Source organism: Protopterus annectens, chromosome 2.part1 (assembly GCF_019279795.1).
Source record: "Protopterus annectens isolate FY-2018-M chromosome 2.part1, PAN1.0, whole genome shotgun sequence".
Lineage (NCBI taxonomy): Eukaryota > Metazoa > Chordata > Ceratodontiformes > Protopteridae > Protopterus > Protopterus annectens.
In genome coordinates, this window is record NC_056729.1 from 415,956,256 (window position 1) to 415,972,473 (window position 16,218).

At 39.1% G+C, this 16,218-nt stretch overlaps 1 protein-coding gene across 2 annotated transcripts in view; it reads left to right on the forward strand.

Moving 5' to 3' along the window:
- Positions 1-16,218, forward strand: part of OTUD4 (OTU deubiquitinase 4) — a 2,240,995-nt gene that overhangs the window by 1,619,972 nt on the left and 604,805 nt on the right. For both annotated transcript variants that reach the window (XM_044062226.1, XM_044062227.1), the window contains one exon: positions 3,139-3,319. In XM_044062226.1, coding sequence (XP_043918161.1) covers positions 3,139-3,319 — 181 coding nt within the window. The remainder of the gene's footprint in view (positions 1-3,138; positions 3,320-16,218) is intronic.

A 16,218-nucleotide genomic window follows, 5' to 3' on the forward strand; every position in this document is an offset into this window, starting at 1 on the left:
CCCCGTGGTTGAGTGGTATTCAAAAGACATGCGTAGAATGGGCGTGCCTTCGTTGAAGGTTGGGCATCAAGCTGGCACCTCGGCATCCGCTGTGGCGACCCCTAACTGGGAGAAGCTGAAAGAAGAACTTCAAGAAGAACACCCCTATCTTACCTGCGCTCTCATAAAATATCTCGTAGGTTCTGTCAATCACCATAACACAGTTAGCAAATTACCTCCCATCCCAGTAGTGCAACAGCTACTTCTTCACCCCAGAACAAAAACTAAACATAAACTCATTAAGTATCCATAGTGTATGTAACAGAATCACAGAACACTTTGCATGGTTAGCCTAATATTCTGACCGCTACTAAAGCCCAACATAAAAGACACTACCCCGGATATAAAATTGGAAGAACAGACCGACTCCTTAAAAAAGCTGTGGGTATAGCCATCTTGTGGTCCTGCTTCTACAAAATAAATCCTTACCACAGTGGTATTCCCAAATTGCCAAAATACTCATTTCATACCTCAAATTAAATATTAAAAATAAATTTGTGTCATTGCTCTCTGTATCCCCTTGGAAACGGTGTAAAGACTGTGGAAGATATCCTACATTGGATATCCAATACTATTCCTAATGAAAAAGAAATCCTTTTGGTAGACGTAAATATTGATTGGCAAAACACTTCCTCCAGCTTTTTACCATTTCCAGTGTTAACTTGTGTGGCCTTATACAGCCAATAATCTCATCAGCTAGTTAAAATACAGTGGACGACAAATGCTCCACCCTAGACTGGATATGATTTCTAACCCTTCAAGTATACCATCTCAGGAACCCTTAGTGACCACCTTCCCACGTACACTTACAGATTAATCACCCATCATATTAAACACAAGTACAAATGGACCTATAATTTCACAGATTTCAGCTGAACACCTTCAAATCAGCCCTACAGTCTATCAGCTGGTCTAATATAAAATCCTGTCTCTGGATGAATCAGCCAATACAGTATTCTTAAATACTCTAAATAGTTTAGCACTGCTTAGAAGAAGGAGTTAAAACAAACCATGTCTTCTGGCTATTTAACAATACTAGAAATCATATGCATAACAAACGCAAGGCCTGGAAAAAATTAATTAACAAAACAGCAAAACTTCTGCAGGAGTTTAAAGAACCTTGAAAGCTCACAAAAAGGTAAGCAAAGGCAAGAAAAATTGCAGTAATCTTCAGAACTACCATAGACTTAATCCCAAAAATTGCTGGACTTCCTTCAAAAATGTAATCTGTCCAGGTCCAAAAAGCAATTAAAATCCATCACATAACCTCCTCCCACTTCCAATTGGTAACCATGTTAATACCTACTTTATGGACAACATAACTGCCCTTACATAATATCCATACCCCCACACACACCCCTCCCACTACAACAGCACCTTTCATCTTAAAAACAGTCTCTAATTCTTGTATAAAAATACTTCACACACACAAACAATGCTCACCATCTGATGATAAACTCCCACTTGAATTTCTCAATATAGCAACTAGTGTACTGTATCATACCCAACATCAGCCCTTGTAAATAGGTGAAACAAGAATCCTATGATGTTTCCCTCTCAAACAAGTCACGTAACCCCACTACATTAAAGGGCACATGAGCAGGAACTTCCTAGTTTCAGTCCATCACCTTCCTGTTTCTTTGGTCAAAAACATTGGAAGAAAAGTAAAGTATCCACAAATAACTTCTTCAATACCTCTTCCAACAGCAACCTTGAAAAATACTGTCAAAGGCCTCTTCTCTGGCTGTGTTACTGTGTCCATTCCAGACATTTATGATGTGGCTCCTTGTTCCTCAGATCACACCTTCAGTAGTGTTATTGTATCGATCATAACTCTAGGAATCACACTTATGAACTTAGCCTTCTGATTCTTTTGCCGTTTGGCTGCCTCTTGGCTCCTTCCACTCTGACAGATTTACTGCTTGGGATTCAAATCACTCACTTGACCACTGATTTCATTCTTATTACATCATTTAATCAGATTGTGGTACTTTCCTTGGTTGTAGTTGTAGTTCTTTGTAATTTGAGTTGCTATATAGCGGTATGCTACTTATTCTCATTGTCACCCATTAAGAAGGGTTCCTCACTTAGACCATCTGATGTGATAAACTGAATCTGTTTCTGTGTTCTAAAACAGCTGACAGCAGTTCTTATTCAGAAGAACATCACATTCCTTTTCCTGTCTTTGGGACCTTATGTTTGAATTTTTTTTTGTGACAATCTCCCATGTTTGACACAACAGAAGAAGCAGAGTTGAATCTTGTCCTGGAATATTCTTCTCTTTGCTATTACTTCTACTGGAAGTCTTTTGGAGTTGTAGGTCTTTATTGTACATCATTCCAAAAAGGTAGCATGTCAGAACTAGCCATTAACCATTGCATTCAGCTTCCTATGTGATTCCCTGTGTCAGGGAACAAATAAGAGTGTTTTTGCATACTTTGAGGTACTTCATAAAAAGTTAAATGCCTAAGTCCCTTATTGCAGTGTGGTTACTTCTTCCATCCTCCTATGCATCTGTAAGCTTTTTTCTATTTTAATTGCTTTGTCTATGTAGGTTGCATCTGATGGATGGGAACCTCTGGGCCATCCTCATACTGTTTTCGAGTCAGCTAACAGCTACCTCCAAGCTCACACGGTGACACCACAGAAATTGCATTACTTATGGCTGTTTTGACTGGAGATTCATCTGAGCTGTGGGCTGACACTGGAAGAAGAGAGGGAGGAAGCTTGATAATACCCCCAATGGCTGGAGGGACACAGATTTCATCTCTCACACCGTGGTATCTGATGACTTGGAAAAAGTGTTATCTTGACAGGATAGTGCATGTACATTATTATTATTAATACAAGTATCCAAGATCTACTCTCAGTGGTGAGCACCTGAGATGACAGTACTTCACAGTGCTTTGATTGCTTGATGTAGGAATAATTAGAGTGCTTTCTCTTGGAGTACTATATGGTACTGCTTTTGTTTTGCTGTAATTGAGCTGCTTATGGTTATCAGGAGATAGCTGGTGAGAGGACATATTTCATTTTTATTCAGTCTCCACAAAATACTGTGTTATGAAGAATTTTAATGAATGTTTTTTTCTTCTATAGATTCTGATTTTAAGAGCCAAAAGGGTCCAAATAAGCCATTAAGAAATCCAACAACACTACCTCCACGTCTACAACAAACAAATGTCAGACAGCCGCACTTTGCTGGACAGCCTACAGGGTCCCATTCCCAGCATTTACCTGATAGCAAACCTCCTTACAAGATGCCTCCACAGTCAGCAAGGTAGAAGTTTGCACTTTGTGTCTGTATGTTGTCAATAAAAAGAATGCATTTAAAGTACATCTTATTTGTGGTGTTAAGCATAGAAATCTGAATTTCTCAGTTTATCTTCCTCCTTTAATAAAGACTGATACTCAGCTGTAGTAAAATTAACTAATGTTGTTAGTCTGTTTCAAAGTTGAACTTAAATTTTTATGACTCAGCAAATATGTTTATTTAAAAATCCTTCCTTTTAATGATAGGTAAGAAGCATGATTAGTCCTGTGGCATTATAAGTAACTGGACTGGCAGTAGACAAGCACCTTTCAGCGGGCTGTTTCTATATGCCATTAAAGTGGCAGTCCTCATAATGGTCAGTGTTAATGTTTTGTAATTTTTTTGAGGTCTTAAACAGTTTACACTGCCTTTCTGTATTGATATGTTGAAATTCCTTTTGCTCTGAAAGTCTGTCTACTGCCATATTTGTAAACAGTGGATCTTTGTGATACAACCATGTCTGGAATACCATACATTGAGAATATAGCTTTCAGTGCTTGTACTTTTGTAGTATTTTTTAACTTGCAGCTAATGCAACTTTCAAGTAATAGTCAACAAAGACAAATGCTCCCATCATAATAAATCAAATATGTTACAGTCTTGTTATGAAGTCCTCTGAGAGCTAAATAAGATGTAATTTCTCTTGCATTATTGTTTTGATAACCACTGCACACAGCACATTTTAAACCCCTTGCTGGTTTTACTAACATACCTGGCCAGCATAGCGCATCATGAGCGTACTCATTAATGTTTTATGGTGTCCAAGTCCTTAAACTGATATGGTGTGAGCAGTTTATCAGTCATAAACAAAATTTGTTTATTAGCATTTATTTACCTGTATAGTCTGACTGGGCCAGACAGACACGTTTTCAGCAGAGGCCTAGGGAGAAAAGCTCAACAGTTAAATATTACAAGATGTCATACAGTATAGTACAATACGGCAAATTTTAAATGTCTCACACACACACACACACACACACACACACACACACACACACACACACACACACACACACACACACACACATACATACAAACATTACTATATAAAGACAAAAAAAAAAATAAGATAGATTCTAGATATATTCCAGAGTTATAGTTTAGTTTTACTAAGTAGCAGTGATAATCTTAAAAACTTCATTCAGGTAATGGGTACAATAGAGTCTGTGAAGGGTATTTCCACTAGATAGCAGATTTCTGGGTAAGTATCGCTAGACATGACTAAGTTACTGTGTTTTCCGATGAAAGCCCAGAAGCTTAGTTTATGTAGGAAGACCAAAAGTACACTACTGCTAGAGGACAGATGGAAATAGTTGTAGCAATGTTTAGCCCAGAGAAGAGTGACAAAAGCATTGTCTAGAATCCAAGATGTGAGTTATCAGGCTTGTATTGAAGTATTTTGGATATATGATTTCTTAAGTTTTGTAGGGGAGTATACCTACATTTGGGTACATATGAGGAATGCATTGCTTCACAATGTTTACTGTTTGGTGTAGAGATGTGGGTAAGATGCGTGTCCTTAGACCTTTGAGATCCAGATGGGGAGTACCGTAGCATTACTGTCTTCAGTGCTGGACATTTTTGGGTGATGAAGTATACTCTTGGCTAGTTCAAGTTAATTGAATTTGTTAGACAAACCTCTACTAATCGCAGTCTGGTACAGAGTGCCAGAGATATATTTACACCGAGTCCAGAATCCATGCTCTCTGTCACTCAAAACAGTAACACAGAGAAAGTTGTCAACTCGGCCACCACCACATGTTCCCATAGTACCACTACTCATACACATAGTAAGCATCAAACATGTAAATCCACATACGCGGAGGTTCTCCCAAAAAAATCTACCGAAACACCAGACACTTCCAAAACACAAAACTGCTACAGCTAACACAGTACCCACAGCACCCATGACACATAGCAACACCAGTGTCTTACCCACCAAGCCAGTAAGGTGTAACACTCAAAAACCAAGTTTTCTTGTCATTGGAGACTCAATAGTGAGAGAGACAGATGTCCTTCTCACCATGTTGGTCAAGGCGAAAGTCACGGTCAGTTGCCTGTCCTGTGCCTGGATTTGTCAAATCACGCATGCACTCAGGTCTCTCAGCAACAACTACTGTTATGATTCTGTCATAGTTCATGTTGGTGTGAGTGACCTGAGATGTACCTCACTGGACTGTATGAAGAGAGATGTGGTTGAGCTCTCCGAGTGTGTGTCCCAGGCAGGTATATCCCTACCCTTGAGCAGCATACTACCCTCACCTAGAAAGATGCAACAATACAAACAAAAAATGATTGATTTCAATAATTAGCTCAATTTTTGGTATCATTCCTAGGGGATCCAGCTCCTGTCAAGTCTGGGAATCCATGGCTGACAAACCTCGCTGCTTTGTCAGAGACGGTTTGCACCTGGCACCCCTAGGTCTTTGGCTGCTGGCAAAGGCTCTTGCCTCCCCATAATGCCTTTTTTAGGCAAGGTCTTGAAAACAACATTACTGATGTGAAATTAATCAATCAGAACAAAATAAGGGTCGTGTTGCTAAATGCTAGGAGCTTAAACCAAAAACTGTACTTCTGGAAGCACTTCTATCACTAGAAGATGTATGTGTCTGTGCAGTCACAGAAACCAAGTTTAAGGCCTCAGAGTACCCTGGCCCTGCAAGGCTACAATGCCTTCCAGACTTTTAGACCACAGAATGAACGTCTGAAAACCAGAGGAGGTGGTGTTTCAATCTATATTAGAAATAAATTCACCTCCCCTTTAGTTAGACTGGACAACTCCATGGAGTTACTCCAGGTCCAGGTTAGGGTGGGCAAGACCTCCATTCAAGTCTTAGCCAGTTAGAGATCTCTCTCCATGGGTCAAGACACCCATGAAGCCTACTTAACCAAACTGAGGACAATCCAAATTTTTACCGAACACACTGGTTATGGGGGATTTCAGTTATCCCACCATCAACTGGGAAACGTACGGCAGCCTAAACTAGCTAGCACAAAAGATGTTCTTCGTGTTTCACTGTTGCAGGTAATCTGCTGGCAGGTTGCCTTCAGTCGGCCTGAGTAACAAAGTCTTGGGTCTTGCGTCGGTTGCTGTCCCTTCTTCCATGACGTCAGGTCGTCAGGGGTATAAAACATGCAGCCGACGCCATTACATCATTCTTCCTTGCCACGCAGTGCACGAAGCAGAAGCAGTTCGCAAGTGCCGGTCGGCCGACTCCTGAAATTTTCGTTTTCGAGTTTCAGAACTGAAGTCTTCAACTAAAAGCTAAGTACACCGCTGGGGAAACTTTTTCTTGCTCCTTACCGATGTCAGTAAAAGTTAATAATTGTATTACTTGTGGGAAGCAAATACCTCATAAGGATTTTCATTTGTACTGTATTCCTTGCCTAGGCCCTGACCACAACGTGCCTTGCTGTCGGTTTTGTGCTAAATTTAATCAACGCACTATTAAACATCGGCATATTTTTGCTTTTAAATATTTTGGCTCGAGATTTAACTGTCCAGAAATATCGTCAGTTAGCAATCCGACTACCGGAATACCTAAAAAAACGCAAAGAAAAAGACAGACAGACCGTCGAGGTCCAAAACAGACAACGAAGCTTCTCCTAAGCCAGTCACCGGTTTGCCAGTACTCAGTGAGGCGCTTTCGCAGCCCCTGATACCCGCTACTTTTGATTCGCAGGCCTCCAATGAGACCCATTCAGAGTTCGATATGCCTCGAGATACTTAAATTATTGAACCTGCGGATGTCTCTACCTTAGATGGGTCTGGAGCCGCTGAGCAGGCACCGGCTTCTGAGGGTGTTTTCAGGCCTAAAGATTTGTATATTAAACCGACGCCATCTTCAAAACTAAGGTCAAAAACTACTTCTATGTCAGAAAAACTGACGCTTGGGCCACATGTACAGGTCCCAATGCCTAAAAAGCAAATGATCAAAATGGCTGAGGATTTAATTACCTTGATCAGGGGTACCCATTCCTCTCCTGCTAAGAGGCCTAGGCAAGGCACTGACTATGAATCTTCAGATCAGGTTTCTGTTTCTTCTGATTCCTCTTCTGATCAGGAGTTATCTATTCCCACTTATGAGGACTCTGATGCAGAAGATTCCATCCCTTCTGCTTCTCCTCCTGAGGATTTTTCTTTTGGAGAAACTTTGCATACCTTAAGGGAACACTTTCACTGGGAGAGTCAGGATTTCTCAGAATCTAAAAAGAGACTTGGGGATTTCCTAATTCCTCAGCGTAGGCCTTTGGCTATACTTCCTGTTCTAGACATTGTTGATGATGTTTTCTCAGAGGCCAGTATGACTCCGGATTCCCTGCCTCCGGCTTCTAGTAAGCCAGACAGATATTACAGGGTTCCTGACTCCCACAAATTCCTCTTTAAAAACCCTACTACTGACCTGAAAACATTTCTCAAGTTCCCAAGAGCATTAAGGCTTCTACTGCTAAAAATCCTACCCCTTCTGATAGAGATTCCAGGGCACTGGATAGATTGGGTAAGAAGGTTTACACGTCTGCAACCTTGGCAATCAGGGCTTTAAACTGTCAATTTCATATGCTTAAATATAAGCAGCATGTCATGGGTTTACTTAAACAGAAAATGATGTTGATTTCTGACTGTGCAGAAAATAAAGAGTTGCAGGATTTATTGCGTTCAGCTGAACAATTTGGAAAACATACTTTGCAATGTGGTTTTGCTTCCTTGGAGGCCTGTTGCAGGGCTGCTGTAAATGGATCTGTGATAAGGAGGGATGCTTGGCTCAAGGAGCAAAATCTGCCTGACCATGTTAAAGCAAAATTGTTGGATGCTCCTTTACAACAGGAGAGGAGAGTCAGCATCCAGACTGGCCTCACCAACACTGGTACCCGCTCCTGTGCAATTTGTCTCACCTTCCTTCGTGGTAATAAGGCTGAAGAAGTTTTGAAAAAGATGGAAGGTAAAGCTAAATGTATGCAAACTGTAAAAGATTTCTTACAAGTGCAGCCACCCAGATTCAGTAGGCACTGGCCTACTAAGAACTGGTCCTTTCCAGTACCCACTAGAGCCGCTCAGGTCAAACCCAGACATTCCAAAGGCTCCAGGTTTCAGTCGCAAGGAACTTATAGAACAAAGCAGTGGAGTGCCTCCACCTCCAAACCTGGAAGTAACAAGGCACCTTCCTACGGTAAACAGTCTCAATGACTTTCCACTGCAATCACCAAACACTTATCTTTTGACCACCCCTTTGGGGGGAAAACTGGCACTTCATGCACGAAACTGGCAACTGATTACCCAGGACAAATGGGTTTTAAATATAGTATCCCAGGGATACAGATTTCATTTCCAAACGTTGCCAATCCCAAACGGATGGCCAGATCTGCCTCCAAATCAGTGGGCAGAGGCCCAAAAACACATTAAGTCCCTCATGAATATGGGGGCTATTCAGCCAGTACCAGAAAAGGAAAAGGGACAAGGTTTTTATTCAAGACTTTTCCTGGTACCCAGAAAAGACCGATCATGGCGTCCAATTCAGGACTTGTCCAGAAATGTATTTAGAATGGATATTCCAAAATTCAAGATGCTGACTCTCCAACTGTTACTACCTATGCTAGGAAAGGATGCCTGGTTGGTAACTCTAGACTTAAAAGAGGCTTACCTGCATATCCAAATCAGGGAATCTTGCAGGAGATACCTCCGCTTCAAAGCAGGCTATTTGCATTACCAGTTCTCTACACTGCCCTTTGGCTTATCTACTGCGCCCAGGGTCTTCACAAAGTGCCTGGCACCAGTAATTGCATTTGCAGGCAAAGAAATATTCAGATTTATCCATACCTGAACGATTGTCTAATTCAGGCAGAAAACAAGGACACTCTTCTAGTCTGGCATTTGTAAAAAGATTTCTAACTTGTCTAGGGTACACCATAAACGAAAAGAAATCACAACTGGTACCCTCTCATATACTTAAATTCCTGGGTGCAAGCTTGAATACAACTGCCCAGATGACTTACCTTACGCCAGAAAAACAAATTCAATTGATGACTTACTTCAAACAGGTGGCCACAAAAACCCAGCTATCTGCAAGACAAATTCTGCAGGCCTTGGGGGTCATGGCCTCCTGCATTCTTCTAATTCCATATGCAAGACTGCATATGAGGAAACTTCAGTGGTACCTAAAAAGTTTATGGAGTCAACATTGTCATAGCCTGGAAACAATGATTCCTATCATTCCTTGCCTACAGCTAGAGTTCCTATGGTGGGCAGAGGCCTGCCACCAAAACAAGGGACTGTCATTCATTCAACCCCCTGCCGCACAAACCCTAACTACAGACGCATCAGATTATGCTTGGGGGGGGGCCCATCTGTCAGGGAGATGCATTCAGGGCCAATGGAGCCCATATCAAATGCACCTACATATCAATCATAAAGAGGTGCTAGCTATACAGAATGCTCTGACTGCCTTCAAAGGACTACCTTCATCCAGGACAACTACTGATAAAGACAGACAATACCACAGTCATGTGGTACATAAACAAGCAGGGGGGTACCCATTCCTACCCCCTTTGCAGACTAGCCCTGGCAGTGTGGAACACTGCCTTGACTTATTAGATACATCTACATGCTCAATTCCTGAAAGGAAAGCAAAATACTCTGGCAGACGAACTAAGCAGAAATCTTATGGACCCACACAAATGGAAGCTGGATCCACAAATCTTCAGCATTTTGGCACGCAAATGGGGGAGCACGGACATAGATCTTTTTGCCTCACTCCAAAACTATCAGTTGGACAAATTCTGCACAAGAATTCATCACAAAAAAGCTTGGAAAGTTGATGCTCTATCCTTCAGCTGGAAAAACCTACCAGTCTATGCCTTTCCCCCTCTGCCTCTGCTTTCCAAGGTCTTACTAAAAGTCAGGCAGAAAAAAACAAAAATTATTCTTATTGCTCCAGACTGGCCTCACCAACACTGGTACCCGCTCCTGTGCAATTTGTCCCACCTTCCTTCGTGGTACCTGCCTCAGACACCTCAACTACTGTCTCAGCAGAACTGTCAAATTCTGCACACTCAGCTCCAAACTCTGAATCTTGAAGCATGGCTAATCAACTAATTTCATCAGTTACATCTCTCAGCAAACCTGTGATGGATGTCATTTTGAAGACTAGAAGGCCTAGTACTAGACAATCGTATGCTGACAAATGGAAAAGATTCTGTGCCTGGAAATAAGCACAGCAATGCCCAATATTCCTCAGATTTTGCAATACTTAACTGAGATGCTTCACAAGGGCCTATCTTTTTCTTCCATAAAAATCCATGCCTTTGCCATTTCAGCTCATTACACCACAGAGACTCCCCTCTTTTCTCATCTTCTGCTAAAGCAGTACCTCAGAGGGGCCAAAAATTTAAGACCTCCCAGGAGAGCACCAACTCCTGCATGGGACCTCAATTTGGTTTGGAAAAACTCACTCTACCTCCTTTTGAGCCAGCTGCTACTGCAGGCCTAAAATTTCTCTCTTGGAAAGCCGCTTTTCTTTTAGCAGTCACTTCAGCTAGAAGGATTTCAGAACTACAGGCTCTTATGGCAGTGGAGCCTTTTATTATTTTTTACCCGGACTGGGTGGCTCTCAGGACCAATCCATCCTTTGTCTAAAGTGGTATCTAGTGTGGCCCTTAATCAGACCATTCATCTGCCAACTTTCTGTTTTGGTATTTTTTATTCTATACACACACACACACACACACATACACATTATATATGTATATATTTTGCTCCCCATTTGGGGGGCACCTGACATCTGAGGCAAGAAAAACTGATGTAATGGCATCGGCTGCATGTTTTATACCCCTGACGACCTGACATCATGGAAGAAGGGACAGCAAATCCACAGAACAAAGGTGAGTGGATTCTGCATTCATTGGATGTACACAGACAACTAAGATTCTACTTAAGCAGGACAAAATCTCTAAGAAAATCTGAACAGTTACTGGTGGCATTTGCTGCAGGGGCAGAGGGAAAGGCTATTTCAAAGCAGACTATTTTCAAATGGATAAGCCATTGTATTCGTTTCTGCTATATGCACCATGGTAAACCTGTCCCCAAGGAGATCAGATCTCATTCCACCAGGGCCACATCTACCTCTGCAGCCTTTCTTAGAGGGGTTCCTACCAAAGATATTCTAGAAGCTGCTACCTGGAGCTCAGTTCATACATTCACCAAACATTACCATTTACCTCTCTTCTCTAAATCCAGAGCAGGCTTTGCCACTGCTGTCTTGCAGGGCCTTATAGCTGCTCCTAATGCTGTATAAATCCATCCTCCCAACCTTAGCTTTGAGATTCTACCCAAATGTAATGACTGCAACAGTGAAACAGAGCTTGGGAGGGTGGCCTAATGGTTAAGGTGTTTGCCTTACAAACACAAGGTGCAGAGTTCGAGTCTCACAAGGGATAATTGGCTAGGCTTAAAATGGCTCACAAGGGCAGTTAGCTTAGTACAAACCTATGGGAAAAAAAAAAAAAAAAAGAACATAGTACAGTTGTGTACACTTACCATAAATGTAGATGTTCAAGTGTATTCACTGTTGCAGTCCTGGTTACCCTCCCTCCAGCCCCCTGTTTTTTCTCTAACTATACCTCTCATTTCTGTTGCTGTCTTTTTTGTGTATTTGCTTTTGTTTGGAGGTATATGTTTTGGTATTTTTTATTCTACACACACACACACACACACACACACACACACACACACACACATGTATATATTTTATATTTTGCTCCCCATTTGGGGGGCACCTGACATCTGAGGCAAGAAAAACTGATGTAATGGCATCGGCTGCATGTTTTATACCCCTGACAACCTGACGTCATGGAAGAAGGGACAGCAACCGACGCAGGACCCAAGACTTTGTTAATCAGGCCGACTGAGAGCAACCTGCCAGCAGATTAACCAAATGTAATGACTGCAACAGTAAATACACTCGAACATCTACATTTATGTTAAGTGTACACAACTGTACTTTCCTTGACTTTGCGAGTTCAAATGCCCTGGAACAAATTGTCCATACCCCATCAAGAGGAACAAACATTCTAGATCTGGTCCTTACCAACATGTCAAACAGGTGGTAAAACAACCAAGGCGGATCTGGTTCCATGCAGGACTGTATTTAATAAAAATTCCACAATTAACACGAAAAATTAACAGAGCAAGAATGAAACATAAAGATACTGAGCACTTTCACCCATCAATTCTGTGGGTATCTTCAGAGTAATAAAAACTTCACTATGCACGTCTGTTAAATAATGAAGTTAATCATGCATAGCCAATCACTTGCCATATTTTTTGTTGTTTAAGCAACGCCTCCATTGATACAGTCAGCACATACCAACAATGTTAAAGATGTAAAATTAAGAGTTTAAAGGTAAGGCTAATTCTAACTATAATTGTCAAGCTGCTGTTACCTAAAAATTAATTAATAAATAATAGTGATATGTAGGAGTACAATAGTATTTTAACACAGGTATCATATAAATAAATACAATTTATACATACTATATACGTAATCTAAAATATTAAATATAAATATATTAAATATGAATAAATATAATAAATATATATGTTTAAATAAGACAATGTATAAATGTATTATTTCGTAATTTAATAATAATCACTAATAAAAATAAAAAATATATATGTTAATTAATTACTTCCCATTAAATAAAATGTGACTTGTATTTCAAAATACTTGAAATCGAAATTTGTTCATTGATGCCTGGTATGTTACTGGCATTGAGTCTTAACTGCCACAGGCATTCTTTAAACTCTAATAAATTATTATCATCACCTCCTTTACTTGTGTTATAAGGAATCCTGTCAATAACAAAAAATATAAACCTTTTAAAATCTTTGCATTTAATACTGTGTGTATATAAAGAATTGGTCACTTTTTTATTTTTTATCTCTCTCTTATGTTCCATGATACGGTCTCTCAACTTCCTAATAGTTTTTCCCACATAATAAACTGGACAAGATAAACATGAGGCCAAGTATACCACCATTTTTGTATTACAATTACAATAACCTGGACACTTAATAGATCTACCGTAATTTTGTACTGCTACATAAGGGCCATCATTTATATATTTACATGTCCTACAAAAACCACATTTACTCATTTTTGAATTTTTATAAAGCTGACTATTGTTACTACTCTCCAAATATTCTTTTAAGCTCTTACCCCTACTGTAAGTAACCTTTGGGTAGATGCCTAGAATATTCATAAGTTCTGTCTTGTTAGTGAATACACTGGCCCATGTCTCATTTAATATATTAACTATTGCGTAAGAAACTTCATTGTATAGTAATATAAATGCATCCTTTTTGTTCATAGTTTTTTCAGTTTTTCCCAGTGCTGTATTATCTTGTCCAAATTTTAAAATGGGTTTATATGCAAGATTCCTTTTAGTCAATATTTCTTTTTTCAGTCCACTAAGTAATTTTTGTGGATATCCGCTGTCCAAAAACATGTATATAAGTTTATCAATTTCAATAATAAATTTATTATCGTTGCTTATAATACGGGATAACCTAACCATCTGGCCTTTAACCAGATTCCTCTTTTGAAAATGAGGATGGCTACTACCATAATGTAAGAAGGAATTTGAATAAGTTTTTTCCTAAATATATTTGATTCTATGCCATCCTCATTTATATGGAATAAGATATCCAAATATTCACAATCATTCTCATAAATTTTGTGTGTAAAAGTCAGAAAGGTAGATGTAGTATCAAGAAATAATATAAACTCTAAATTTTTTTCCTTACTGCCTTTCCAAAAAATTAATATGTCATCGAGGAATCTACAGTAAAGTACAATATTAAACCAGTACCTAAAAGTAAAAATACTTTGTGTCTCCCATTGGGCCAACACTAAATTGGCGTATATGGGTGCACATCTGGCACCCATAGCCACGCCTGCACTTTGTCTAAAATATTCACCATCCATAAAAATATAATTGTTTGCTAACAGCATATCCATTAACTCAATAATTAATTTACATTTAACAACGTGCATCCCACTAAATTTGGACAAACTAGCCTCAAACATTGTCAGACCCAATTCATGTGGTATAACTGAAAATAAATTGACTATATCTATAGTGACCGTAATAGTATCCTTATTTATAAATGCTGCATGTTTTCTAATGACCTCAAGACAGTGCTAGGAATCCTTGAGGATGTGTGGCAAACGTGACAGGGTGTCTTTACAATTAACATCTATATAGTGAACCAAAGTTTCCAATTTTGAACCTTTTGCTGAAACAATTGGTCTAAAAGGTGGATTGTTAATACTTTTATGAATTTTGGGTATACCAAAAATGGAAGGAGTAATAGGGAAACTCAACCATTAAATATTCATATTCATTCTTATTGATCGTACCATCCATTAAAAATTCATACAATTGCCAATCCACCTTAGTATAGGCCCTACACATCTCATATTTAGACACCTTCTCATAAGTTTCACTGTCACTTAACATATTAGTCATTTTGTTTGAATAAACTATCTTTGACATCACCACAACCCCCCATCCTTGTCAGGTTTCATGGCTCTGTATTGGTCAGTACAAGTCAATTCTCTTAAACAAAATCTCTCGGCTGTGGTTAAATTATCTTCCACCATCATAGATTTTGTGAGGACTCTCCGAATTTGAACCTCACATAACATTTCAAATAAATGAATAATAGGATTCTGTGGGGGTATGAAAGTACTAGTTCTTTTTAATCTAAAACAACTAGAGTCAGATTCAATTCTATTATTGTTATCATTAGCGAAAAACATTTTAAGATTTAATAATCTTGTAAAAAATTTCAAGTTAATTAAAATTTTGCCTATGTCAAATTTAAAACTAGGAACATATGTAAAACCTTTTTTGAGAAGTGTAATATAGTCAAGACAAAATTCTGTATCTGTGTAGTTATATAATGTAAACCCACCATCAACTACTATAGAACAACAGTCTCTCTGCTGAGTACTAGTTTTGTCCATGATGGTATTATAAGCAATACTACCATCAATATTTAACTTATCACCATTTCCAGTGTCAAAAACATAGTCACCATCATGTATAACTACTGTTGACTCATTAAAGTTGTTGTCAAAACCCGGTATGGACCATTCATTAATATTTTTGTTTAGACATAGTGTGGACCATTCACAACCATCGTGTCTTTTACTTAATAGTGTGAATGTGTCCTGTACCTTGCTGCATTCCTGTATTGATTCTGCTGCTGATACTGATAACGGTCGCGTAATCATTCTGACCTCCTCAGCACAAGTTCTTCTAAAAAACTTTGTCATTATCCTTATTGGATTTACCATGTATATTTCTTGTGTTATAATTATGTCTATTATGCTGTTCTGTATTGTGTCTTTCTAAACTATCATACTCATCTGTAGGGACAGCCATATCAGAAATTTACTGTTTTTAAATTCTTTAAAATGAATCTATCCATATCACTAACTATGTTGTCAAAACGATGTTTGTTAAATTCAAAAAGCAAGTCATTCCGTATACTGTTGTCCAAACTTATTAAAATTTCATTCAGTTTGCCAAGTTTAATATTATTGTTTCTAATGATTAGTCTCATTAAGTCCATGCCAGTTCTGTCAAACAAATGTAAAAGTTCACTAAAAAGTTCTGTGTTGTACTCAAAACCAAAAGGAAGCTTAAATATACGTAACCCCTTTGGCACCTGCTTTAACTCCAGAGACCTTTCAAGAAAAACATTGTCCATCTGCAGCGACTTAAAAGTTTTAAGTACCTTTTCAAACTCCGATAACTGTTTATTTAAATTCCCCATGTCGTTGTTGTTGGACTTAACCACCGCC